The sequence below is a fragment of the Carcharhinus amblyrhynchos genome, chromosome 11, assembly GCF_965287045.1.
Source record: "Carcharhinus amblyrhynchos chromosome 11, sCarAmb.v2.hapA, whole genome shotgun sequence".
NCBI lineage: Eukaryota > Metazoa > Chordata > Chondrichthyes > Carcharhiniformes > Carcharhinidae > Carcharhinus > Carcharhinus amblyrhynchos.
In genome coordinates, this window is record NC_137334.1 from 85,659,493 (window position 1) to 85,686,598 (window position 27,106).

The 27,106-nt window shown below is 44.4% G+C and overlaps 1 protein-coding gene across 1 annotated transcript in view; it reads left to right on the forward strand.

Moving 5' to 3' along the window:
* Positions 1 to 27,106, forward strand: part of LOC145350301 (contactin-associated protein-like 5) — a 1,016,709-nt gene that overhangs the window by 906,527 nt on the left and 83,076 nt on the right. Inside the window, exon 19 of the mRNA XM_080199494.1 lies at positions 5,350 to 5,574. Coding sequence (XP_080055620.1) covers positions 5,350 to 5,574 — 225 coding nt within the window. The remainder of the gene's footprint in view (positions 1 to 5,349; positions 5,575 to 27,106) is intronic.

Sequence of the window (27,106 nt, forward strand, 5' to 3'; positions counted from 1 at the left end):
TTCTGCCTTGGGTCATCATGTGACTGAAAAGGCCAATTCTTGACCCTCATATCTTTGGGCAGCTAGATGTCTCACGAGGTGGTGGGATCCTGAGTGCGGGATTTTCTTCCGCACCTTTTCTTCTCTGCCATCATCCCTTCCCATCATTAAGGCTGTGAGACAGCAGCGTTAACCACTCTTCCACTCAAATGGTGGAGTAATTCTGATATTTCAGCCATCTGAGCCTCCAAGTATCTGAGGGCATGAAAAGCGTTTTCAGCGATACTGTGTGTCATCTCTCCAACAGTCTAATTGTATCAATAAGTCATTCTCAGGGTTTATATTTTCCTCTGAAGACAGCGTCTTTTTCTAATATCTCTAATCAAATCCAAAATCATCAAAATACGGAAATTGAAAATTGTCAGTGTCCATTAACAATATAACGTACAGTTGTCCAAAATATCAAGTTGTGCCTTAAGGTAACTAATGGCATCATTCATCATAGTGTCCCAGGGAAACAGTTCGACTCCCAGAGACTGAATCAGTCCCCGGAAAGTTACTTAGATCTCCCTCAGCTTCTAATTCTGATGATGCTTTTAAATGATAAATGGATTTGATAGGGTAGTTACAGCGAATCTGTTTCCTCCACTGGGAGCAAATCAGGAACAATGCAGCTCAATTCTCAGCTCAGCTATTCTGTGATGAAATCAGGAGGCACCTTTGCGCACAAAGTGTGACAGAAATCAGGAACACTCTTCCCCCCTCAAGGTCAGTTAAGACGTACAAGGCTGAAATCAGCACATGTTTATTCGGTAAGGGAATGAAGAGGCATAGATCAAAGGCTGATAAGTGGAGTTGAGGTACATCAGCCATGATCTAATTGAGTGGCAAGACAGGCTCATGATCGAAGATTGAAGGAATAGCCTAAAGCTGTTGGGGGGAGATGGTGACACAGTGGTAATATCACTGACCAATTGGTCCAGGCCAATGAATAGAATCATAGAATCCCTACCATGCAGAAAGAGGCCCTTTGGCCCATCGAGTCTGCATTGACAAAAATCTCACCCAGGCCCTATCACTGTAATCCCATATGTTTATCCTGCTAATCTCCCTGACACTAAGGGGCAATTTAGCGTGGCCAATCCACCTAACCCACACATCTTTGGACGGTGGGAGGAAACAGGAGTACCCGGAGGAAACCCAGACAGACACAGGGAGAACGTGCAAACATTCTCCGCACATACAGTCACCCGAGGCCAACGGAGAATGTTCTGAACCTGGGTCCCTGGCACTGTGAGGCAGCAGTTCTAACCATTGCGTCACCATGCTGCCCAACCTCAGCTCTGGGGACACGCATTAAAATCCCAGCATGACAACTGATGGTGGCTAACTTAAATTTTTAAAAATTTGGAACTGAAATTTTCATTGATTGATATAAATAATGGTCCTGATTTTACCAGCATGGCCGCCCCAAAATCAGGGCGAGTGAGGCTCGCAGAATACCATTCTCCATTGGCCTCAAGCGCGATCTTCCGAACCTTGGGCGGGCAAGGCAGTAAAATTCCAGCCAATGTCTTCCAGGAAAAGAAACATTTGTCCTTCTTACAGTCTGGTCTACATTTAGTTCCATATCCACAGTAACTTTGTTGACTCTCAGCCGTTCACAGGCACGTAGGCCTGAGGAAGAGAGTAGGCCTTTGAGCCTTCCAGTATCCACCCTGCCAGCTCCCCTCACGATCTTACATGCTTCAATAAAACCACCTCCTATTGATTTCAACTCCATTGGGTATAGGCCCAACCTGTTCAGCCTTTCTTCACAAAATAAACTCCTCAGCCCAGAAACGAATCGAGTGGACATTCTCTGGATTGACACAATTCTGTCCCCTTTTTCACATGAAGAGAACAAAACTGTGCACTGTATGCCAGATGTGGGCGTGGGTTCTCTATGCGCCCACCCGCGGCATGTTTCATGGAGGTGGAACGAGCCTGTCATTGGCTGGCGGCGGGATTGTCTGGACCCATCACCATTGATGAGGCTTCTCATTCTTTGCATCTTTGCCACCAGGCCACATGTGACAGGAGTTTCCTTTTAGGTGACTGGAAGACCTCATCAGTGTGAACAGTTGGAAAATTCTGGCCACGGTCTCAGCAAAGCCCTGTACAGCTGCAATAATACCTACTTGCATTTTTGTCCCTTTCCCCTTGTAATAAATGGCAACATCCCATTTCCCTTCCTAATTATTTGCTGTATCTGCACGCTAACGTTTTGTGATTCTTGTACCAGATCCCTCTGTATAACTGAATTTTGTGGTCCCTTTCCATTTAAATAGTGTACTGCTTTCCTGTTCTTCCTGCCAAATTCACTTTTTCTCTAGCACCACAGTGGCACAGTGGTTAGCACTGCTGCCTCATAGCACCAGGCACCTGGGTTCGATGCCCAGCTCGACTCACTGTCAGTGTAGAGTTTGCACATTCTCCCTGTGTCTGTGTGGGTTTTCTCCAGGTGCTCTGGTTGCCTCCCACATCCAAAGATTGTGGGTTAGGTGGTTTGGCCACCCTAAATTGCCCCTTAGTGTCAGTGGGACTAGCTCAGGCAAATGCATCAGGTTATAGGGAATAGGGCTTGGGTGGCATTGTGGTTGGTGCAGACTCGATAGGCTAAATGGCCTTCTACACTGTAGGATTCAATGAATCTATGATTCTGAATTGGGATGCCCACTTGCCAGTCATGTACCTATTCCATGAACAAGTTAAAAATAAACCTGTCTACACGTCCTTTCAAAGCACCATGGAAATGTTTCACACCAGCACTCTAATGAATGGTTTACTTGCTTGTAACCTCCAGTTGAATGCAGGAGTCCCATGGTGCACACCAATTCGGAATATCGTACAAATAGTGTGAACTTCCTTGCCTCCAGCAAATAAAATGGACAAAGACAAAAATGGGTTAGGAGATTTACAGATTGCTTTTGTCTATTCAGGGTATGTGTGTATCACTGGCAAGGCCATCATTTAATGTTCATCCCTGCTAGCACTTGGCAACAGGGCTGTGGTCCATCATCTGCAGTCCATATGATGTAGATGCACCTTGAATGTTGTCAGGGCGGGGAAGGGGTTGCAAAAATTTGACAGTGTAGCTAAAGGAGTTGTGACAAGCAGCAGAGATCCCCTGCTCTTCATCAAACTTAGCCATAGAATCTGAGGGCAGAGTTCAGCTTGCTTTGATAATAAGCAGTGCAATATGCCCTCACTGAAGCACCAGCCTGGATTAAACACACATAGTCTCTGGAGTCAGACTTGAACCTGTAACTTTCTTACTTAGATGCAAAGGTGTCCCCTACCACTGAGCTAAGTCTGGCACAGGGGAATGGGTCTGCCACCAATTTTTCTTGCACTGCAAAAATTAAATCTGTGCGGTTACAGAAGCAATAATATTTTGACCTTTAAAGAACAGCGAGACATGCAGCACGTTATCTATGACGAATAGCATAATTTTAAAAATGAGAACAGATAAAAGCTTTATTTGTCCTTTTTTTATCAGTTCTTAGGATGTGGTCGTTGCTGGCAAACTGGACATATTTTGCCCAGTCCTATTTGTCCTTAGGAACTCAAACAAATGTGTGGTTTGTCATTTTGGTGGTTCCCAACCCTTTCTATGTGTAATGTTGGTGTACCTTTAAGATTTTTTTTAATTCATGCTCACAACCTTAGGTGATGGCATTGTTGGGAGGAGCAAAAAACCTCCTTGTGTTTTCCCCCTTTCCCTATTTTTTTTTTGAAAATTCTGTTGGTTAGCTGAAAACAAATTCTTGATTCCCTAAAGTGTGAAGTTTTGCTGTTGTTGGGGGTTGGACTAGAATCTCTCTCTGGTGCTTTGGGAAGCTGCCTTGTCTTCAAACTGCTTTGCACCTCAAGAGCATTTGACTACAGAATTCAACTAAGACCCTTGATCCAAGTATCATGTGAGCATTAGTCTATGCTTTATTAAACCTGTGAAAAGGGTTTTTTGTTTCTGGGATTGGTTTTGATTGGAACATTGTAGATATCTTTGTTAAAGCCATACATTATAATGATTGTTTTTTTGTTTGTAATTAATAAAAAATCGTTCTAATTTTCTTACTTTACATGTTAACTGCACTCTTAAATAAACTTTGTTTGATAAAAGCTCCCTAGTGGGTCACTTGAATCATACCTGAAATGAAACATCTCATGTTTATCCTAGCCAAATTCAAGATGCAAAACTTATGAACCAGGTGGAGTCCAGACAACACTTTGGAGTTTTAAACCTGAAACGTAACATACATCATGGCATTCCTCTATACTACAAAACAATTTTGATGCATACCTCTGTCTTCTTCCCTAACCTCTCCCTCTCCTCTTGCCTTGTTTTTTGATCTCTCCCTGTCTCTCTTGCTTTGCCCAGTCTTTGTGTACACTTTTTTACATTTTTTGTGCGGGGACCTTTACCATTAGCTCCAAGACCCGTTGGTCACGTGCATGGGCCTGACCAATATAGAAAGTGTAAACGGAGTGTGTGTGGCTCTCTCCCAGCTGACGCATGTGTGGGAGGCCCGAGATTCATCGGGTCTTGGATATGATAATTACAGAATTAAAGCCCAAGGTTAGTTTTAGTTTAATAACATGAATTGTGAATCTTTTTGCGTGGCACACTTAGGGGATCTTTATGGCATCCTGGTTGGGTGTGTCATGGCATGCTGGTTGGGTACCACTGTGCTGGGGCATTTCAGGAGCAGGTAATAATCAACCATATTGATGGGCAGTTGGAGTCACATGGAAGTCAGATAGGGTAAGGACAATAGATTTCCATCCCTTAAAGGATGCCACTGTACCATGTGGACTTTTGCAGCAATCTATCAGCTTCATGGGGTCAAAGCTAGCTCCTAATTGCCAAAATAGATTTTATTTTGTAAATTGAATTCAAATTTTGAAAATTCCATGATGAAATCTAAGCCACATTCTGAGAGTTAATGAGTCTGGTAACATAAATACAGTACCCTTAAGAGGTTCAAAAAAGCAATCTATATCACTGATCACTGTGATTCTCACCAGTTATAATCTTGTCACACATCAAGGATGGATTTTCCGGCTGGACTCTCCTCAAGGTTGGAAATTCCTGCCTGAAGTCAACCTGAAGTGCACGGTCCGCTAAATTTTCTGTCCCACCCGCTACAATTCCCATGGTGGGCGGGACGGGAAAATTCCACCCCAAGACTCAAATTTATTGATTGGTTTCTGACATGGGTGTTTACCTAATTCAGAATGAAGTTACTGCATTATTTTCAGGAGAGAGTATAGACAATGACATTGTTGCACATTCATATTAACGCTGCATCTCCTCTTCCCTTACAGAAGTTTCTGCCTTTTTTGAGGTTGGAACATCCCTGGTATACAACTTCCAGGAGTATTACGGGATTGCTAAGAATCTAAGTGCGCATTTATCTGCTATCTACATGGACAGGACAATTTCCACAGAGAACACAGCTTTCAGCTTCCGGACAACACGTGCCCCCAGCATCCTCCTGTACGTGGACAGCTACCATGAGGAGTACTTGGCCGTGATGCTACTCAAAAATGGTAAGTTGAAACAAACTACTGGAGTTTTTGTAGTTGCCTAGAGGTTCAGAACTTGAATATTGCTTGAAAGAGAGACATGTTGCTGAAGAATGCCAAGTGATTTTGTCAACTATTCAGCCCCCTTCTCTCCTGTGGTATAAATTGTTGTGATCAATTTGAAATTTGGTATTCTTGCATTTGTCCTGAGGAGTGCAAGACATGGCAACATGTCTCAGCATCATTCAAGCTTTCATAACGTAGGTTCCTGTAAGGCTTCAGTTTCAAAATTTGAAGGCAATGACCGAATTATATTATCGCTGGACTATTAATCCAGAAATTCAGCTAACGTTCTGCAAACCCAGGTTCGAATCCTATCACAGCAGGTGGTGGAATTTGAATTCAATAAAAAAATCTGAAATTAAGAATCTACTGATGACCATGAAACCATTGTCAATTGTTGTGAAAACCCATCTGGTTTGCCAATGTCCTTTAGGGAAAGAAATCTGCCACCCTTACCTGGTCTGGCCTACATTTGATTTCAGCAATGTGGTTGACTCTCAGCTGCCCTTGGGCAACCAGAGATGGGCAATAAATGCTGGCCAACCAGTGACACCCATGTCTCATGAATGAATGAACTAAGTAAAGGTAACAAATGCTCTGAGTTATAGTAGCATAGTAGTTATTTCACTGGACCAAGAAGGCTAGTCTCAACACTATCATCATAGCCTCCCATCCATTGACTCCATCCAAACTTCCCGCTGCCTTGGAAAAACAGCCAGCTTAATCAAGGTTCCCTTGCAACCTGGACATAATCTCCTCCACTTTTGTCCAACGGGAAAAAGATACAAAAGGTCTGACAGCGTGCTCAAGAACAGCTTCTTCTCTGCTGCCATCAAGAATTTTGAATGGACCTACCATACATTAAGATTATCTTTCTTCACACCCTAACTGTAACACCGTATTTTGCACCCTCTCCTTTCCTTCACCCTTTTGGACTCTATGAATGGTATGTTTTGTCTGCATAGCATGCAAAAAAAAATTTTTGACTGTATTCCAATAAATGTGACAATAATAAATTAAATCAAATCAAATGTCCTAAAAAAATCATCTAGGTCACTACTGTCCTTCAGAGAAGGAAATCCGCTATCCTTACCTAGTCTGGCCGAAATCTCACCCAGACACTGGAAAATCCCACCTGAGGTCAATGAACCTTTCCACAGTTTGCCCCTCACCTGCTACGATTTCCATGGCGGGTGGGCCGGGAAGATTTATCCCTTTGACTCCTTTTGGGTAATCTGTGATACTTGATCAAGCTTCAACCCAAAGCAAGAATCGTTGGTGACTGTCATCTGAACACTGCGTATAATCACTCCCATTATAAATCTAATTGGAATAGTTTTATTTTGTTTTGTGTTCTGATTTTTAGCCAGTGCTTACACTGGAGGAATGACAAGTATCATATCACCACCCAGACTTACTAAGTGATAATCAACAGCCAATAGACAGGATATAACCTTATCACTATAAATAGTGCCGACTTTTCTTGTTAACAGCAATTAGAATTCATGAGTGAGGCTGTTTTCCTCTCTTACTTACACTTTCTCTCCTCTATGAATGATGCCTCAATTAATGTTTTCTACAGTGACATTTCTACAATAAACATTCAGCTCTCTGAAGTAGTATAATTGGTGAAAATCATTCATTCTTCCTTATTCTCTATACACCAATGATAAGTAAACAGAAGAATCATGGGTGCCTATCCTGTTGCATTCCCAGATGGAAATCTTAAGATCTTCTTGTGTTTGTAACATGAAGCACCCACTCTACCAACCCCTCCACCCCTCCCCAACAACTGTGCAAAGTTATTAAATCACATTTCACCTGCCATGGGCAATTATTGGATGGAGATTATTTCTCTGCATGAAAGAAGTGAACATAAATCCTTGTCTTATTAAAAAGAAACATTTTCTTAATTACAAGACAGCCGCATTCATACATGAAGAGGTGAAGCAATTCATTTTGGTACTAAGAACACAGTGAGACAATACAAAATAAAGGTCAAACTTTTCCTGCCATTTCCACCAGTGGGATATTGCTGTCCCGCTGACGGCAACACCATCCCATGGAATTCCCCCAACAGCAGGGGGTGCAAACAATGGGAAGGCCTATTGACAGTGGTGGGACTGAAAGATCCCATTGCCAGCTAATGGTGGATCTTGTTCACTGGAGGGGGGTGGGAGTGGAAGATCCCACCCAAAGAGTTTGATTCAAAAGGAGATACAGGAGGAGAGGGATATGGGTGTAGATATGCATATTGAAGTTAACAGGATAGGTTGATAAAGCATATAGTATCCTTGTTTTCATCAGGGTGCAAAAGCAAGGGGGTGATATTAATCTTGTCATTGTCACTGGAATATCATGTCCAGTTCTGGATACCACACTTTAGCAAAGATGTAAGGGTGCAAAAATGAAAAGATGTAAAGATGAAAGAGAGCAGGAAACATTCACAAAGACATCAGTTATGCAGATAAATTGGAGAGGTTAGGATTGCTTTCCTTGGAGAAGAGAGGAGACTTAACAGAAAATCATGAGGGACTGGTTAGATAGGGAGAAGATGTTACCATTGAAAGCAAGGTTGAGAGCAGGAGAGCAGAGAAGAAATCAGTAAGATAGCACTATGTTGCTAAGTGAACCATCGCTATGTTTATTCATTTCTCTGTGGCAGCTTCCTTGGCACCTAGGGTCGGAAGGGTGGCACAGCAGTTAGCACTGCTGCCTCACAGTGCCAGGGGCCCGGGTTCGAGTCCTGGCTTGGGTCACTGTCTGTGCGAAGTCTGCACGTTCTCCCTATGTTAATGTGGGTTTCTTTTGGGTGCTCCGGTTTCCTCCCACAGTCCAAAAGATGTGCATTGGCCATGCTAAATTCTCGTTCAGTGTACCCGAACAGTTGTTGGAAGTGTGGCGATTAGGGGATTTTCACAATAACTGAATTGCAATGTTAATGTAAGCCTACATGTGGCATTAATACATAAGCTAAGTTGTTTTTTGTGCTTAAGCATGTCAGAGGTCAGTCTGCAATTATTGAGGCAGCCATCATTCTAGTCATTAGTCTTCAATAAACTTGCATTTGCAGGAAGCATCATCAGGAGATTTCAGATTGATTCATACAATGGATAATGTTGTGCAATGTTTGACGCTGTTTCGTTGCTTAAAACAAAATGCCTCTGGTGCTGATCTTAGTCAGTTACAACCCACTATAAAGCAAGGGATAAAGTTTTAATTTGAAAGGTCTAATAAGGGTTGAAATTTTAAGCCACAATGGTACCAGGAGCAGAGGAGAGTGAGCACTGAAAGAAGCTCTGTCATCATACCCTCACTCCATACTGCCCCTGGTCATTTTCCTAAGGTGGAAATGGAACAGGGGAGTGGTCAACAGGGCTACCAACCCACAAGAGTTGGACAGTCAATTTAGGTGAATAATAGGGCCTTTTAAAGCCTGTTAACAAAGGCTGACTGCGATTTCCCAGTTGTCCTCCAGGTACCCGTAGGCGGTGAGGTCCAGTTTAACTGAATGAAAGCAGTCTCCCAGTGTGAGACGAGGAGACTCATGCTTCAGGCAGGTTTAAAGCCCTCTCTGCCTGCCTGAGTGCATTAATATCCACAGGTCACCCTGGAACGGGTTATGGAAAGGGGTTTCCATAAAACCACAGATACCCTACAGTGCTGAAGGAGGCCATTTGGCCAATCATGTCTGTGCCAACCCTCTGAAAGACCATCCCGCCCACCCGATCCCCGTAACCCCACACATTTCCATGTCTATTCCATCTAACCTGCGCATCTCTGGATACTAAGGGCCCTATTTTACCATTTTGATTCTAAGTGCTGACTTGAAACTGGGAGTGTTTCAGATCCAATGGCATGCTTGCATTCATCGGATGGGGCACTGAGTTTAAAAATTGGCAAGTCATGTTGCAGTTTTATAGAACCTTAGTTAGGCCGCACTTGGAATAGAGTATTCAATTCTGGTCGCCACACTACCAGAAAGATGCAGAGGCTTTGGAGAGGGTACAGAAAAGATTTACCAGGATGTTGCCTGGTATGGAGGGCATTAGCTATGAGGAGAGGTTGCAGAAATTTGATTTGTTTTCACTGGAACAACGAAGGTTGAGGGGAGACCTGATAGAAGTCTACAAGATTATGATAGGCTTGGACAGAGTGGATAGTCAGAAGCTGTTTCCCAGGGTGGAAGAGTCAATTACTAGGAGGCACAGGTTTAAGGTGTGAGGGGAAAGGTTCAAAGGAGACGTACGAGGCAGATCTTTTACACAGAGAGTGGTGGGTGTCTGGAACTAGTTGCTGGGGGAGGTAGTGGAAGCGGATACGGTAGTGACTTTTAAGGGGTGTTTTGACAAATACATGAACAGGTTGGGAATAGAGGAATATGGTCCCCAGAAGGGTAGAGAGTTTTAGTTAAGTTGGGCAGCACAGTCGCTGCAGGCTTGGAGGGCCGAAGGGCCTGTTCCTGTGCTGTAATTTTCTTTGTTCTTTACTCTTTGTTGACTTTTAGACGTGTTCTCAGGCGCCCTGTACGCATTCTCCCTGAAAAATATATCAGCGACTCTGAATCGCGCTGCATAAGCCTGTGGGCTTGGCTAAATATACCCGAAACCCTACAGCTCTGACCGGTGCCTCCAATTGTACATGAGCAGAAAAAAAAAGATAGAATGCTGCTCCTCTGTCACATCCTTCCTGGGCCAGATAATGCCTCCCCCTGACACCCACAGACATTGCCCCATCCCCACAGTATTACTGACCCACTTGTCCCCCACTCTCTCCGCCACCTTGACAGAAAGCAGTCCCCTCCCCTCTTCTCTCCAGGGTGGCAGCAGACCCCTCTTCCCCCCACTGATCTCAAGCAAAGTGGCAGTGGACCCCTTTTCACTGCCCATTGATCTCAAGCAGAGTGGCAATGGATCCCCCCAATCCCCACCACCGATCTCAAACAGAGGGCTGTTGGATGCTCGGCACTTACCTCCCCAATAACTGGAGCGCCTGAATCGGACTTACATGAAGCATATCTGTTTCATGCTAATTCTGGATGTGCGGATGTGGTGGCAAAGGGAGAAGTTGGACGTGAAGCCCATTAAGTCAATTTAGATGTATACAAATATGGAGGCAGGTGTGCATTGCACTATTCGCCTCACGCCTGACTTTATCCAAGTTTTCGTGCCCGAAGACAAGTGCAACGTGATTGTAAAATTGGGCCCTAAAGGTCAATTTAGCACGGCCAATCCACCTAACCTGCACAACTTTGCAGTGTTGGAGCAAAATGGAGCACCTGGAGAAAACCCACACGGGCACGGGAAGAATGTATAAACTCAACACAGACAGTCATCTGTGACTGGAATTGGACCCCAGGAACCCGGTGCTGTGACACAGCAATGCCAAACACTATGCCCTTCAATTATTCAATTGCCTTTTGAAAGCTGCTACTGATTCTGTTCCCACCACCCTTTCAGGCAGTGCATTCTCAATATAACAACTCGCCTCATGTAGAAAAATTGTTTCGGTTTGTTTGAGTCCACTTGTCACCAGTTACACATTCTGCCCCCTAGATACAGTCCCTCCTTATTTACCTTCTCCGATATCTCTGACTCATTGAAGTGTCTCTACTCTGAAAACACTTCAAACAGAACACCTTGAGAAATGACCTGTACCAAAGCTGAATCTAAGGATAAAAGGATGTTACTCCAATGCGACCTTTGTACTGGGTCCTAAAAACCCGCATCCTTGTTTGCAGCCGGGATTCTCCAGTGCTGCTGAAAGTGAATGGAGTTTTGTCTCGAATGCCAAACTCTCTGCTGCAGCGGGACGAACATGGATGTGATTGGGGAATCCTGCCCATTGTAAATGCTTCAAAGCGACAGATACATCACTACATTGCTTCTGGGCATGCTGTACAAAAAGTTTGAGTCCCTGTGAGTTGGAGAGGTGCAAGTACAAGGACAGCTCTTCAAGGTTAATGCAGCTTTCTTCCCCAGGCAGTTCCATTTTGACAGGGCTTCTTGCAACTTATCATGCCGAAAACCAATAGTGATGGAGTAGCATCCAGGGAATTGATTCTCAGTGGAGTTTGCAACCCCAGTGGAAAATATTAAAGGACTTTTGGATCATTGAAGATTCTCTCCCCTTCTTTCTGAAACGTGGGATACAAGAATTGTTCTTGGGATGTGAGTGTTGATTGCCCATCTTCTAATTGCCCTTGACAAGGTTTACTGCCTGACTTGAACCACTGTAGTCCATTTGGCATCCGCGTACCTATAGTGCTGCAAGGCTGGAATTTCAATTTTGACCCAGCAACAGTGAAGGAGCAATGATATAATTCCAAGCCAGGCATGACTTGGAGGTGACCTTGCAGGTGGCAGTGTTTCCATGTGCTTACCCTTGTCACCCTCGATGCAAGAGGTCTCGGATTTGGAAGATGCTAACGCAGGAAACTTGAGAAGTTGATGGGTTTCCTCTAGGGCATTCAGGCAGGAGGCCTGAGGCACTTGGACATCTTTGACAATTCCCTGTCCAACATTTATACATGAGCAACATCACTATCTGGTCATTACCACATTGCTGTTCATGGGACCTTGGTGTGCACCAAGTGATTTGATTTGATTTGATTTGATTTATTACTGTGACATATATTAACATACGGTGAAAAATATTATTACAGACAAAACATACCATTCATAGAGAAGAAAACGAGGGAGTGCAGAATGTCGTATATTGAATTAAAGCATTGATAGAGAGTTTAAAAGAGATAGAGTGACGTTTTAGAGACATAGAACAAGAGTAAAAGATAGAATTAGAAAGCATGCTGGCACAGCTTGCAAGAAGTGGCCTCGCTCTGGTGCCATCTTGGAAAAAAATAGTGGTTATAGTACATAAGAAATCTACCGGGTGTTAGGTGCCTTTGGCTGGCCTCACTCATGAAAGGTGCTATATAAATGCAAACCTTTTCTTTCGACAGACTTACATTGGTAAGACAGCAGTACCACGGATTTCAAATCGTCAGGAAGATCCACCATAGCATTAAATTAGATGCAAAGTCACAACCCATTTCCTAATTTGGCATTAAGGAACCAGTTGTTCGTTAATCATTATTCATATGAAAACCACCTCTGAAAGCATTGTGATTGTCGGTTAGTTTTAACGAAAATATATACAACTCCCAACATAACTGTCAGGGAAATATTTTCACAAACTGAATTATCAGTTAAAGGTTCAGGTTAGACTGAGAAAATAATAATTTATTTTACCTGAGACTTACGCATAATGGATTTGTGTTGTACAAACGAATTCTAAAATTTGCTCTCTGTAAATAGACCATTGCAGCACCATTTAGTGCAATTGGTAAGGTTTATTTATTACCGTCATTAAGATTTCAAAACACATTCAGTTAATTGGACATAAAATGCTAGAAATCTCCTCATTCCCCTCCATTTGATCTCTCTCACCTCTTCCATCTTACTCTCAGTATTGTTCCAATCAGTCTCTCGTTGTCTACTGTATGCTGCCCTCTAACTAACTTCAGTAAGAAGTCTCACAGCACCAGGTTAAAGTCCAACGGGTTTATTTGGAATCACGAGCTTTCGGAAAGCTGTTTCTTCCTCAGGTGAGTGGCCTACTCACCTCAGGAAGGAGCAGCACTCCAAAGGCTCATAATTCCAAATAAGCCCGTTGGAAATTAACCTGGTGCTGTGAGACTTCTTACTGTGCCCACCCCAGTCTAACGCCGACATCTCCACATCATGGCTACCTAACTTCAGTCCCTCCTTCATTCTACCGATCGCAGCAAATACTTTAATTTCTCATGTGGCTTTTAAAAATATCATCAGCAAAAAATTAAAGTAAGTGGTTTTCACATGACGGGAGGCTTGGCTGCTAATGACGGGACAAAAAGAGATACAAGTGCAGGGATTCCAGTCCACATTCCCATTTCCGCAATTTTTACCGATATGGGATAAAGGGTGTGGGTAGTGAGCCCACACTCAGCATTTCTGTTCCTTACTGGTTCCATTGCAGCACCAGAAATTTCAAACCTACCAAAATCTTGATGGTGTTCAGCCCATTTTGTTAGGCCTCAGAGAAGTTGTGAACCATAGGGGAAACCCTGGCCTCGAGCCAGGAACTAAAGACAAATGTATGCATCTAACATCCCTTTTGAAAATATTTCATTGCCTTGCCTTCCCGTAAAGCTGTCAATCAAATACAGAGAGCGAAATTCCCATTCAATCCACTTTGCACTCCTTAACCTTGTCCAAATAAATACACAGGCATCGAAAAAAACTATTCAAGGAAAGGCCAGGTTATTACAAGATACTGAGGATCTTTTTCCCACAAAGATAACAACCCCCCTTCCTAATTGAGTATTTGGCTCCTGTTTGGTTGAGTCCATTATCCCACTTATTTACTCTGTTAACCCTCAGACACTAATAGGCAATTTAACATGGCCAATCCACTAACTCGCATATCTTTAGACTGTGGGAAAAAGCCAGAGCACCTGGAGGAAACCCACACAGACATGGGGAGAACATACAAGCTCCACAGAGGTAGTCACCCAAGCTGGGAATCGAACCCGGGTGCCTGGTGCCGTAAGGCAGCAATGCTAACCACTGTTCCATTGATGGTGGGTGTTGTCCATACTGATCAATTCAAAAACAAATTGGATAGATATCTCTAATAAGAATTGGATTTTGGGATTGTGGTCATTCCAGCAGGTTTGTGAGTAACAGTTGAATTTGAATACATAGTTCTCAAACTTTCCCACCATTGAGGATTGTGTCATATGAACAGTTGAATTAGGAACATGGATACCTGTGATTCCTCAGCCTGCTACAGGCTAATTGGGTAAGATTGGTTGCTTTGACTACATAATAGCACCATTGTGATGGGAGAAGGCAAACTAGATAGGCTTGTTTTTTTTTTGGTGTTTAACAATTCCTGGCCATGGTGGCACAGTGGTTAACACTGCTACCTCACAGTGCCAGGGACCCAGGTTTGATTCCCAGCTTGGTTCACTGTCTGGGCGTGGTCTGCACATTCTCCCCTGTGTCTGCGTGGGTCTCCCCCGCACGCTCCGGTTTCCTCCCACAGTCCGAAAGACATGCTGGTTAGGTACATTGGCCATGCTAAATTCTCCCTCAGTGTACCCGAAAAGGCACTGGAGTGTGGCGACTGGGGGATTTTCACAGTAACTTCATTGCAGTGTTAATGTAAGCCTACCTGTGACACTAATGAATAAACTTTAAACTGTCTTTGGGATAAGCCATCCAAAAATTAGGATAGTTCTCTCCATTCAATGTGTTATCAAATGCACTCTGTTGCTATGGTGACTGATGATTGCCTGACAGCTCAGATGCGGGATGAATATTTTACCAATTGAGCCTTTTATGACTGTAAACAATTGCTATCTCACAGCCATTTCAAGGGTAATCCATACTGGGCTTCATTTCGTCGTGATTATTTATAATCGATGAGCAGCTCCCAATTTGGTTTTAACCAAGAGGTCAATAAGCAAAAAAAAATGTTGATGCTAAGTTAATTAGTTCTTTCAAAAAAGGAGCAAGATAAATATTCGATAGAGCACGATTGTATATCGATTCATTCCATGTCTGACAAAAAGTACATGTTGTCGTGTCTCAATTCATTCAATGTGGGACCAGCTGAGGTTGAACAGTAAGTTCTAACAATGCCTTTTTTTAAACAATATTCTTGTTCCAAGTTTTCCATTTTACAAAAGCCACAAAACGCAGCAAGCCCCCAACTCCATACTGAATACGGAATTTCATCTGTGTTAGCCCTATTATCTGGACGTTGTGTCTTACTTTTTAATTAACTCATTTGTAGGACATGGGTGTCGCTGGCTGGCCATCCATATTTGCTTGAGGGCAGTTCAGAGTCAACCACATTGCTGTGGCTCTGGAGTCACATGGAGGCCAAATCAGGTAAGGATGGCAGATTTACTTACCCGATGGGCATTAGTGAACCAGATGGGTTTTTCTGACAATTGGCAGCGGATTCTATAGATTCTTAATTCCAGATATTCTTCATTGAATTCAAATTCCACCATCTGCCATGGCGGGATTCGAATCCGGATCCCCAGAGCATTAGCTGAGTTTCTGGATTGATAGTCTAGCAATCATACCACAAGGCCATCGCGTTCCCGTCAATGCCTCTAAATCACCCACTCTGGTTCCCTCTCTCTCATTTTCTTCTTTAATTCTTGCTACCCAGCCATGCCAGGGTACTTTCTTGGGATGGTAATGTCCTGACCATCCAGCTCATGATCCAGGAGAGGTAATGGTCTAATGATAGTATCGCTAGATTGTTAATCAAGAAACTCCAGTTAATGTTCTGGGGACCCAGGTTCCAATCCCCTCATGGCAGAGGGTGGAACTTGAATTCAGTAAAAATATCTGGAATTAAGAATCTATTGATGACCCATGAAACCATTATCAGAAAACTCATACAGTTCACGAATGTCCTTTGGGAAGGAAATCTGTCATTCTGACCTGCATGTGACTCAAGAGCCAAAGCAATGTGGTTGATGCTCAACTGCCCTCCAAAGTCAACTAGGGATGGGCAAAAAGTGCTGACCCCTCCCCCCCATCACCTCCACAGTGAGGGCCATGTTGTACAAATGAATTAAAAAAAACTAGTGTGTTATATTCAATGTGTATTACCAAGCCCATTTATTCACAAAGCCCCATTACTGAGTTGACCTTTGAAACTTCAGGAGATCCCTCCAAAAATTAAGGTCAATCTGTACGTCAAGTTTAAGGTAAACTTGTAAGTGATCTTAACTTAGAAAAGTTATCAACATCCGTTGCAAAAAGTAAGTGTATTTAATTTAAACTCCTGCATGCCTCCTTAACTTAACCTGCCCATATTGGTCCCTTTTTGCCCAGTTATAAGATACTGGGAAGTAAAACATGTGGGGTGAAAAATTGAGGCAGCCTACAAATATGAATAGAGCGAACGTTGGTTGAAAATGACTTAGAGTGTACACAAAAAACATGATTTTTTTGGGCTAGGAATATGGGGTGAACATATACATCACATCAAATTATGCATTCCAATTTACAGTAACTCAGAATTGTGCTTTTATGATATTGCACTTTGAGATGGAGACTCATTAGGTTGATTCCGGAGTTGAGAGGGTTGGCTTGCGAAGACAGACAGAGTAGACTGGGACTATACTTATTGGAATTCAGAAGAATGAGGGGGGATCTTATGGAAACATACAAGATTATGGAGGGAATGGGTAAGATAGAAGCAAGGAGGTTGCTTTCTCTGGCAGATGAAACTCGAACGAGGGGGCATGGCCTCAAAATAAGGAGGAACAGATATAGGACTGAGTTGAGGAGGAAGTTTTTCACCCAAAAGGTTGCGAATCTGTGGAATTCCCTGCCCAGTGAAGCAGTTGAGGTTAACTTTTTGAATGTTTTTAAGGCAAAGATAGATTTTTGAATAGTAAATGTTTGGTCAGAACATTGAATACAAGAGTTGGAATGTCATGTTGAAGTTGAACATAAGAACATAAGAAATAGGAGCAGGAGTAGGCCATCTAGCCCTTCGAGCCTGCCCCGCCATTCAATAAGATCATGGCTGATCTGTCGCTGCTCAGTTCCACTTTCCCGCTTTCTCCCCATAACCCTTAATCCCCTCTCTTATCAAAAACCCATCAACCCGCGTCTTAAAAATATTTAGTGAGGCAGCCTCCACCACTTCAACGGGCAGAGAATTCCAGAGATTCACCACCCTTTGAGTGAAGAAGTTCCTCCTCAACTCCATTCTAAACCGCCCCCCTTTTATCTTGAGGCTGTGCCCCCTAGTCCTACTGTCTTTTTTGAGCGGGAAGAGTCTCTCCACCTCTATCCTATCCATCCCATTCATCATCTTATACGTCTCAATGAGATCTTCCCTCATTCTTCTAAACTCTAACGAGTACAAGCCTAGTTTATTCAGCCTCTCCTCATAGCTCAACCCCCTCAACTCCGGCATCAGCCTAGTAAACCTCCTCTGCACTCCCTCCAAGGCCAAAATATCTTTGCGCAGGTGCGGCGCCCAAAACTGCACACAGTACTCCAGCTGCGGCCTCACCAATGCCCTATACAGCTGCAGCAAGACCTCCCTACTTTTATATTCAATCCCCCTCGCTATGAAGGCCAGCATCCCATTCGCCTTCCTGACCACCTGCTGCACCTGCAAGCTGGGTTTTTGCGACTCATGCACAAGGACCCCGAGGTCCCTCTGCACCGTCGCCTGCTGCAGTTTTTCACCCCGTAAATAATAGTCCTTCCTACCATTCTTCCTACCAAAGTGGACCACCTCGCACTTGCCAACATTAAATTCCATTTGCCATTTCCTGGCCCATTCGCCCAGCCTATCTAGATCCTTCTGCAGACTCTCCGCACCCTCCGCACAATTTGCCGTTCCCCCAATCTTGGTGTCATCAGCAAATTTCGACACCCTACACTCGGTTCCCTTGTACAAGACATTGATAAGGCAACACTTGGAATACTACTTACCCTATTATAGAAATGATATTATTAAACTGGAGAGAATGCAGTAAAGATTTATTAGGGTGCTACCGGGACTTGATGGTTTGAGTTATAAGAAGAGGCTGGATAGTCTGGAGCTTTTTTCTCTGGAGCGTAGAAGGCTTAGGAAGTGATCTTACAGAGGTCTATAAAATAATGAGGGACATAGGTCAGCTAGATAGTCGATATATTTCCCCAGGGGTAGGGGGGTCTAAAACTAGGGGGCATAGGTTTAAGGTGAGAGAGGAGAGATACAAAAGGGTCCAGAGGGCCGCTTCTTTCACACAGAGTGGTGACTGAAGTAGTAGTGTAGGCGGGTATAATTTTGTCTTTTAAAAAGCATTTAGACAGTTACATGGGTAAAATGGGTATAGAGGGACATGGGCCAGATATGGGCAATTGGGACTAACTTAGGAGTTAAAAAAAAGTGCAGCATGGACCAGTTGGGCTGAAGGGCCTGTTTCCATTCTATAAACCTCTATGATCCCATAAAGGGTCATGGTGAGCGGGCGGGTAAATGGAGCTGAATCCACAAAAAGTTCAGCGTGATCTTATTGAATGGCAGAACAGGCTCGAGGGGCCAGATGGACTACCCCTGCTCCTAGTTGTTATGTTCAATTAATACATGTGCGTTGAAAATTACACAGTTCTCAAAATGCAAAGGTTTTCACCTCCCTTCTTCATGTTAATATTTTTTTCATGGGTGGGTGTTGCTGGCGAGGCCAGCATTTGTTACCCCTCCCTCACTACTCCTTGAACTGAGTGTCTTGGTGGGCCATTTCAGAGGGCAGTTACAAGTCAACCACATTGCTGTGGGTCTGGAGTCACACGTAGGCCAGACCAGGCAAGGACGGCAGATTTCCTTCCCTAAAGAGGCATGAGTGAATTAGATGGGTTTTTACAACAGTCAATGATAATCTCATGGCCAGCATTAGAGAGCATTATAGCTTTTAATTCAAGGGTTTTCATTAATTGGACAACATTTTTACAGCCTCGCTCATCTGGAAACCGTAAAATCTTGCCCAAGGTCAAAGGGCCTTTCCGTGGTCCATCCCTCGCCTGCTCTGATTCCCGTGATGGGCAGGATGGTAAAATTCCTGCCATTGAATTTAAATATCACCAGCTGCCATGGTGGGATTTGAGCCCATGTCCCCAGAGCATTAATCTTGACCTCTGGATTACTGCAGTAAGAAGTCTTGCAACACCAGGACTTTAACCTGGTGTTATGAGATTTACTGTGCCCAGCTCAGTCCAATGCCAGCATCTCCACATCTGGATGACTCGACAGTGACCATTGTACCAAAAGAGAAAATGCTGGAAAATCTCAGCAGATCTGGCAGCATCTGTAAGGAGAGAAATAAGCTGCCATTTCGAGTCCAGATGACCTTTTGACAAAGCCGAGCTGAGCTTTGACATAGGGTCACCTGGACTTGAAACGTCAGCTCTTTTCTCTCCTTACAGACGCTGCCAGACCTGCCGAGATTTTCCAGCATTTTCTCTTTTGGTACAATGGTTCCAGCATCTGCAATAATTTGCTTTTATAAGCCATTACACATTGCCTCCCCGCGAATAATTCACCAATCCCGATGAAGCACTTGGTTGATTCACTGCATTGGGGCAGTAAAGAAAATTGAGCGAGTTTTGTAACACGTGGAAAATGCACTCCAACAGATGACCAAACAGATGGTGAGGGTGCAAACCAATCCTAACCCCATATCATTGTTTTAAAACTCTCCTTCACCCAGCTAGCATTTTTACAAAATGAAAATTCAAAAATGAATTGCTTGGTCCGAACTTGTTGCCTCACTTGCAAAGTAGCACGTGGCAGACTTACAAACAGTTAATTCTCGTGAGCCGACTGATCTGCTCCGGGTCTTCAAATAGTTCTGACCTTTTTCTCAGAAAATGATATTTACCTCAGAGAACAGTTGCAGAATTCGCGGTTTACATTGTTATCAGGATTTAATCAAGGAAAGAAATGTAATAACCTTGCCTGCACCCAGGCTTATCCACTTGACTGGACTTGCAAACAATAAGCGCTAAATAAATGGCAATCCTAATCAGTCATTAGCTGGATCGTAACATTCAGCTAGAATTCAAAATATTTGCCTCAGATGCAAATAATAAAGTTCCTGCTGTTTTCGTGTTTTAGGCCAAAGAAAATCAATTAGCCATAAAGCTGCTGGGTATTTTCCATTCAGTCACCAACGACAACACTGTGAATATTTATTTGATTCTGAATCTTAACTGCATTTCAAACCAATCTGAGGAAGGGAACAATAGCCTTGATTGACACTGACTGGATCGAGAATGGAAATCAATTGGTCAGGCTGAATACGATGATTGAAGCTATCAGAAACATGAATGCCAAAGACATTTCAGGGGGAAAAAAAAACAAATTTAGGAACAGAAAGGCACTTGGCTCTTTCACTGATGAATGCACTGCAGGCAAAGCACACAAAAGCAAAACACTACAGAGCTCAGTGAGTCTCTGGAACTCGCTTCCTCAGAGAGGAAATGGAAGCAGAGTCTTTGAATATTTTTAAGGCAGGGCTGGTTAGATTCTTGGTAAAGGTGGGGGTGAAAGGTTAGTGGGGTAGACAGGAATGTGGGGTTGAAGTTACAATCAGATCAGCCATTATGTTATTGGATGGTGGAGTAGGTTCGAGGGGCTGAGTGGTCTACTCCTGCTCCTATTTCATACATTCAACCGCTCCTTCACCCTGACATTGAGTATCCCCCTCCCTCCGGCAGTGTTCATCTCCCTCCCTTAACCCCAACAGTGTTCATCCCCCTCCCTCACTTCCGACACTATGCACCCCCCTCCCTCACCTCAGACAATGTTGACCCCCCCTCCACCCCGACAGTGTCCATCTCCCTCCCTCACCTCCAACATGAACGTCCTCTCCCTCCCTCCGACAGTGGTCATCGCCCTCTCTCCCAACAATGTTCACCACCCCTTCCCTCACCCCCGATAGTGCTCATCCCCCTTCCTCCCTCCCTCTGACAGTGTTCACCACCTCCCTCACCCCCAACAGTATCCATCCCTTCCCTCCCTCCGACAGTATCCACCCCCCACCCCACCCTCCGACAGTGGACATCCCCCTTGCTCACCACATTACTATTCAGCACTCCCTCACCCATGTCCCGATGAAAATCCTGGCTATTGTAGGAATCCTACAGCAGTCTGGCCAAGGGACAACTGGCTTTGACCTTCCTGGGGATGAGCATACATCCCGATTTCCAAATGGTCCAGCCAAATATATTTCGGGGTACAGCCAATGGATTGGAAGATTCCAGCATTGTTTCTGTGGTATAAATGGTCATTGACTTGAAATGACTGCCCTGCTTATCTGTCTACAGAGGCTGCCAGCAGCACTGTGGAATATTTCCAACATCTTTTGTTTTTAGCGCTACAATTTTTAAGAAGCGGGTTGATGGGTTTTTGATAAGAGAAGGGATTAAGGGTTATGGGGAGAGGGCGGGAAAGTGGAACTGAGCCACGACAGATCAGCCATGATCTTATTGAATGGCGGGGCAGGCTCGAAGGGCTAGATGGCCTACTCCTGCTCCTATTTCTTATGTTCTTATGTTCTTAAAACGAAATAACAGTTCTGCATATCTCTGTTTACGCATGGCTGCTATCAATTCCTATCTGACTCTGGGTCAGTCCAGCTCTCTGAGGGAGTATTAAATGGTTCATAATAGATTACACAGCCGAGAGTTTAGTTAAGCAGCAGCTTGTTTCAAAATCACCTGGAAAAATAATGTAACGCAGAAATCCAGTGACAGGATGTGGCACGGCCTTCTGATTGCACTGAGGGAATGCTGGAAATACTGCAGATGGGATTCTATGAACCCTAGTAAAAGTGAAATCAGTGGAAATTAAGGGGGAAAATCTCTTTACTGGTTGACTGCAGACCCCCTGGAATGAGAACCCTCTCACTCCTCACAGTGTCTCCTGAGGCAGACTTAAGGACTGAGCTAGGCTTTTAAAAAAGGACGGCACGGTGGTTAGCACTGCTGCCTCACAGCGCCATGAACCCGGGTTCAATTCCCGGCTTGGGTCACTGTCTGTGTGGAGTTTGCACATTCTCCCCGTGTCTGCATGGGTCTCCTCCGGGTGCTCCGGTTTCCTCCCACAATCTAAAGATGTGCGGGTTAGGTGGATTGGTCATGCTGCATTGCCCCTTGGTGTCAGGGGGACTGGTTAGGGTAAGTGCTGGGGATAGAGTCTGGGTGGGACTGTGGTCGGTGCAGACTGAATGGTGCTGAATGGCCTCCTTCTGCATGTTAGGATTCTATGACTCTATGAACACACGTTGGGAAGTGTGTGTGTGTGCTACCCCTTCAGCAGAAAAAAAGCAAGCCAAAAAAAGGACTTTGGCAGCAGCTGAACTCTCCCAAGAAAACCTCTGCATAAAATTATCTTTAGATATATTTTATGTGCAGGTTACATTAACACTGCAATGAAGTTACTGTGAAAAGCCCTTCAGAATGTGAAAATTTATTCCACCTTCGAAAAAAAGATACATTAAGATCACGTACCAACCGAATCAAGAACAGCTCCTTCCCTGCTGCCATCAGACTTTTGAATGGACCTACCATATATTATTCTTTACTCAGAGGGTAGTCGTAAGGGCGTGTAATGCTCTGCCTGCAGCAGTTGCGGACTCGCCAACTTTAAGGGCGTTCAAATGGTCAGTGGATAGGCATATGGATAACACTGAAATAGTTTAGGTTAGAGGGTCATTAGATTGGCTCCACTAGTCGGCTCAACATCAAGGGCTGAAGGGCCTGTACTGCGCTGTTCTATGTTCTATTAAGCGGACCTTTCTCTACACTCTCGCTGTGACTGTAACACTACATTCTGTACCCTTTCCTTTCCTTCTCTCCGATGTACTCTATGGTGAAATTTTCCCATCCCGCCCGCCACGGGAATCGTAGCAGACTGGACAGGACTGTGCAGAGGTCCACTGACCTCAGGTGGGATTTTCCAGTCTTGGGGCGAGTGTGGCTGGAAAAATACTGCCTAATGAATGGTACGTTTCTGTACAGTGAGCCGTTTTCATTGTATCGCAACACATGTGACAATAATCAATCAAATCAAACCAAAAGAACAATGCTAAATTGCCCTCTGTGTCTCAAGATGTGCAGTTAAGATGGATTAACTCATGGTAAATGTGTGGCATTACGGGGAGAGGAGTGGGCAGGGCCCAGATAAGATCCTGGGCAGGATTTTACCATCTTGTGCATCCCAAAATCCCCACCGAGGTCAATGGACCTTTCTATAGTCCGCCCCTCGCCCACTCCGATTTCCATGGCAGGCGGGATGATAAAATTCCAGCAACTCTGTCAGGAAGGTGCTACAGACTTGATGGGCTGAACGGCCTCATTCTGCACCGAAGGCATCCTATGATTCAGTTATTGTGAAATGTGTCTTTTTTAGTCACAGTCGAGGCAGGGGCTGTGGCAGACAAAAATTCTTGGGAAGCACTTTTTCGTATTTTTTAGCCAGTTCATCTTTGCTTTTTGTGATAGGTTCTCTTGATTTATCATCACAGATCAGCTTGTCTTAATAAGTTCCTAATTGTTCATTGATATTTTGCTGGCCAGTTGCGTGCTTCCTTTCTCATCGCCCGGCGCTGCGGATTTGACAGGTTTGCCTTTCATCTGATCAGCAAAAATATAACATGTCAGAACTCAAGCCCCCAGAGAATGACAGCCGGGGAGTGTGTGAGTTTTACAATACAAGCTGGCGATAAAAAAGAAAGCGACGCACCATGATCTACTGGTGCCAAGCGTTTTATAAGCCCATCAATTATCCCGCTGTCCTCGGAGGGTGAGAACATGATTGTTGACAAGCAGGTGGTGGTGAACTGCACAGAACACTGCACGCACGTAGCATGATAGGTCTACTGCTGGAGCTCAAAATAGTCACAAGTTCCTCCAGTTTATCCCATGGGTAAAGCCATGGGCTCCCTGTACATTTAACTCAGCCATAATAATGGGATATATTCCAGCCAAAGGGGTCATTCAGGTCGTGGGGTTTCCGGGGCCCTCTATTCCTTCAGAATCATCTGAGTGGGCAACCTTTCCACTGCTCCATTTTTCATCAACGGCGCTGATTTAAACCAAATGGTTAAGAGTATGCTTCTTTGTAAACTGAGAACTGTTTCTAGAGTGGCACGGTGGCACGCAATAGTTACCACTGTTGCCTCACAGCGTCAGGGACCCAGGTTTGATTCCCGACTTGGGTCACTGTCTGTGCAGAGTCTGCACATTCTCGCCGTGTCTGCACGGGTTTCGTCCGGGCGCTCCGGTTTCCTCCCACAGTCTCATGAATGTTGATTACGTCACCGGGCAGCATGGTGGCACAGTGATTGGCTCTGCTGCCTCACAGTGCCAGGGACCAGGGTTCGATTCCCGGCTTGGGTCACTGTCTGTGTAGTGTCTGCACATTCTCCCCGTGTCTGCATGGGTTTCCTCCCACAGTCCAAAAGACGTGCAGGTTAGGTGGATTGGCCATGTTAAGTTCTCCCTCAGTATACCTGAACAGGCGCCTAGTGTGGCGACTAGTGGATTTTCAGAGTATTTTCATTGCAGCGTTAAAATAAGCCTGCCTGTGACACTAATAAATAAAGTTTAAACTTAGAGTCCCTGCAAATCAGAAGGAGGCCATTTGGTCCATCGAGTCTACTCCAAATCTCTGGCAGAGCATCTTCCCCAGGTTCTTTCGCCTGGTCTATACCCATAACTCCCACACATTTACCATGGCTAATCCATCCAATCTATACAATCTACACTAAAGGGCAATTTTGCATGACCAAATTGCACATCTTTGGACTGTGGGAGGAAATCGAAGCACCTGGAGGAAACCCACAAAAACATGGGGAGAATGTGCAAACTCCACACAGACAGTGACACAAGCTGGAAATCGAACTGGGGTCTATGGTGCTGTGAGTCAGCAGTGCTAACTATTGTGTCACCGTGCCAACAGTTGCGTCTGTCAGTTGGCCTTTGGGTTGCTTGTGAGTGCAGCTGGAGTGTTTCAGGAGCTGCTCATTTGTCACAGCTTAGTTCTCTGTAAAGTAAACAGAGAAACACCACCAAGTGTTTTCGAAGATGGGTAAGAGTACACAATTGCCTCTCTGCTGTAAAATCCTCCAAAACCTAGGTGATCCAATTGGATTATCCAACTAATACTCAGAATTGTCATGTGTCTTCCATTGAATACAAGTAAACACTATCATATACCTTACTCACCCTCTTAAAGTCCCAAAGCCTTTCTCAGCTAATGAAATACCTTTGAGGTGTAGTTACTGTAATGTAATGATTGTGGTGGTACATTTGAGCACAGCAAGGTGCCACAAATAGCGACTTGATGAAGACCAGGTAATCCCTGTTTTTGTGACCTTGGTGAGGGAGAGGTATTCATAAGGTATTCATAAGGGAAAAATCCACCTCTGTCATTCGAACTGTGCAATGGGATCATTTAGGCCTGCCTGAGAAGTCAAGAAGAGCCTTAGTTTAATGTGCATCAGAAAGACAGCACCTTCAACAGTGCAACACATTTGAAGCAAGAGCAGGCCACTCAGCCTTTTGAACCTGCTCCCCCATTCATTTTGATCATGACTGACCATCAGATTCAATATCCTGATCCTGCCTTCCCACACATCCCTTGACCCCATTAGCCCCAAGAACTATATCTAATTTCTTCTTGAAATCACACAATGTTTTGGCCTCAACTACATTCTGTGGTAATGAATTCCACACATTCACCACTGTCTGTCATAAAAGGTTTACCCCTTATCCTCAAACTATGACCCCTAGTTTTTGACTTCTCCCACCAATGGAAACATTCTGAATTTACCCTGTCTAAACCTGGTGGAATTTTATAAGTTTCTATGAGATCCCCTCTCACTCTTCTAAACTCCAATGAATACAATCCTAACTGACTTAATCTCTCCTCATGTGAGAGAACTGCCATCCCAGGCATCAGCCTGGTAAACCTTTGCTGCATTCCCTCTATAGCAGGAACATCCTTCTTAAGATAAGGCTCCCACACTAATATACTGCGTGCGTCAACCTAGTGCTTGTGCTTATGCAGAGGAACTCGAACCCGTAACTTTTTATCTTGTAGAGGTGAGTGCTGTCACCAGACAATGCACAGGATAGTTGATGATCAACCACTCCCAAGATATTCAAACGAACAATACAACACTCTCTGTATTTCATTGAACTATCCGCCTAGACTATCGACTTCCATTCTAAAACTGGACAGTTATGACCTTTTAACACCAGAATTGAAATTGCCACCATGAAGCCAAGCTAGCAGTTATACCACAGGGAAGATCATGGAAATGGAGCTATAGGCAAACAGCTAAAAAAAAATTGCTAGTATGGGTATAGAGAAATGGGAAACAGGGGCAGGAATTCTCCCCAAAAAATCCTAATTGCCCAGTTTGCATAAAAACTAGAGTAAGCCCCACTGTTTTTTCTCAGCAGGATTTTCAAATTGAATCTCCCACATTCTGAGCACTGCAGACGTGAATCATAATATACATCAGAGGGCGGGGTCTATTCCTGCTGGAGAGGCCGGCAGCGCAGCACTGAGCAGGCCATTGCGCATGCACCAATCCATCATAACAGAGATCAGCCCATCGGCAGTAATTCCACACTGCCAGCCTCCCGATTGCTGGCCAGCTCCGCAACCCCACATCTGCCCCTCTGACTCTCTTCACCCCCCCCGACTACTAGCCTTCCAGATATCTCCAGGCCTCCCCCACCCCTCATCCCCCCCAGCTCGCTTTGATCCCCCCTCCCCCCCCACCTCATCCTTCCCGACAGTCCCGATCTCTCGATCCCCGCCCCACCACCGGCAGTCCCGATTCCCCTCCACAAGCTATGAACACCCTCCCCCAGACTCGACCCCTCCACACCCCGATGTCCAGCTC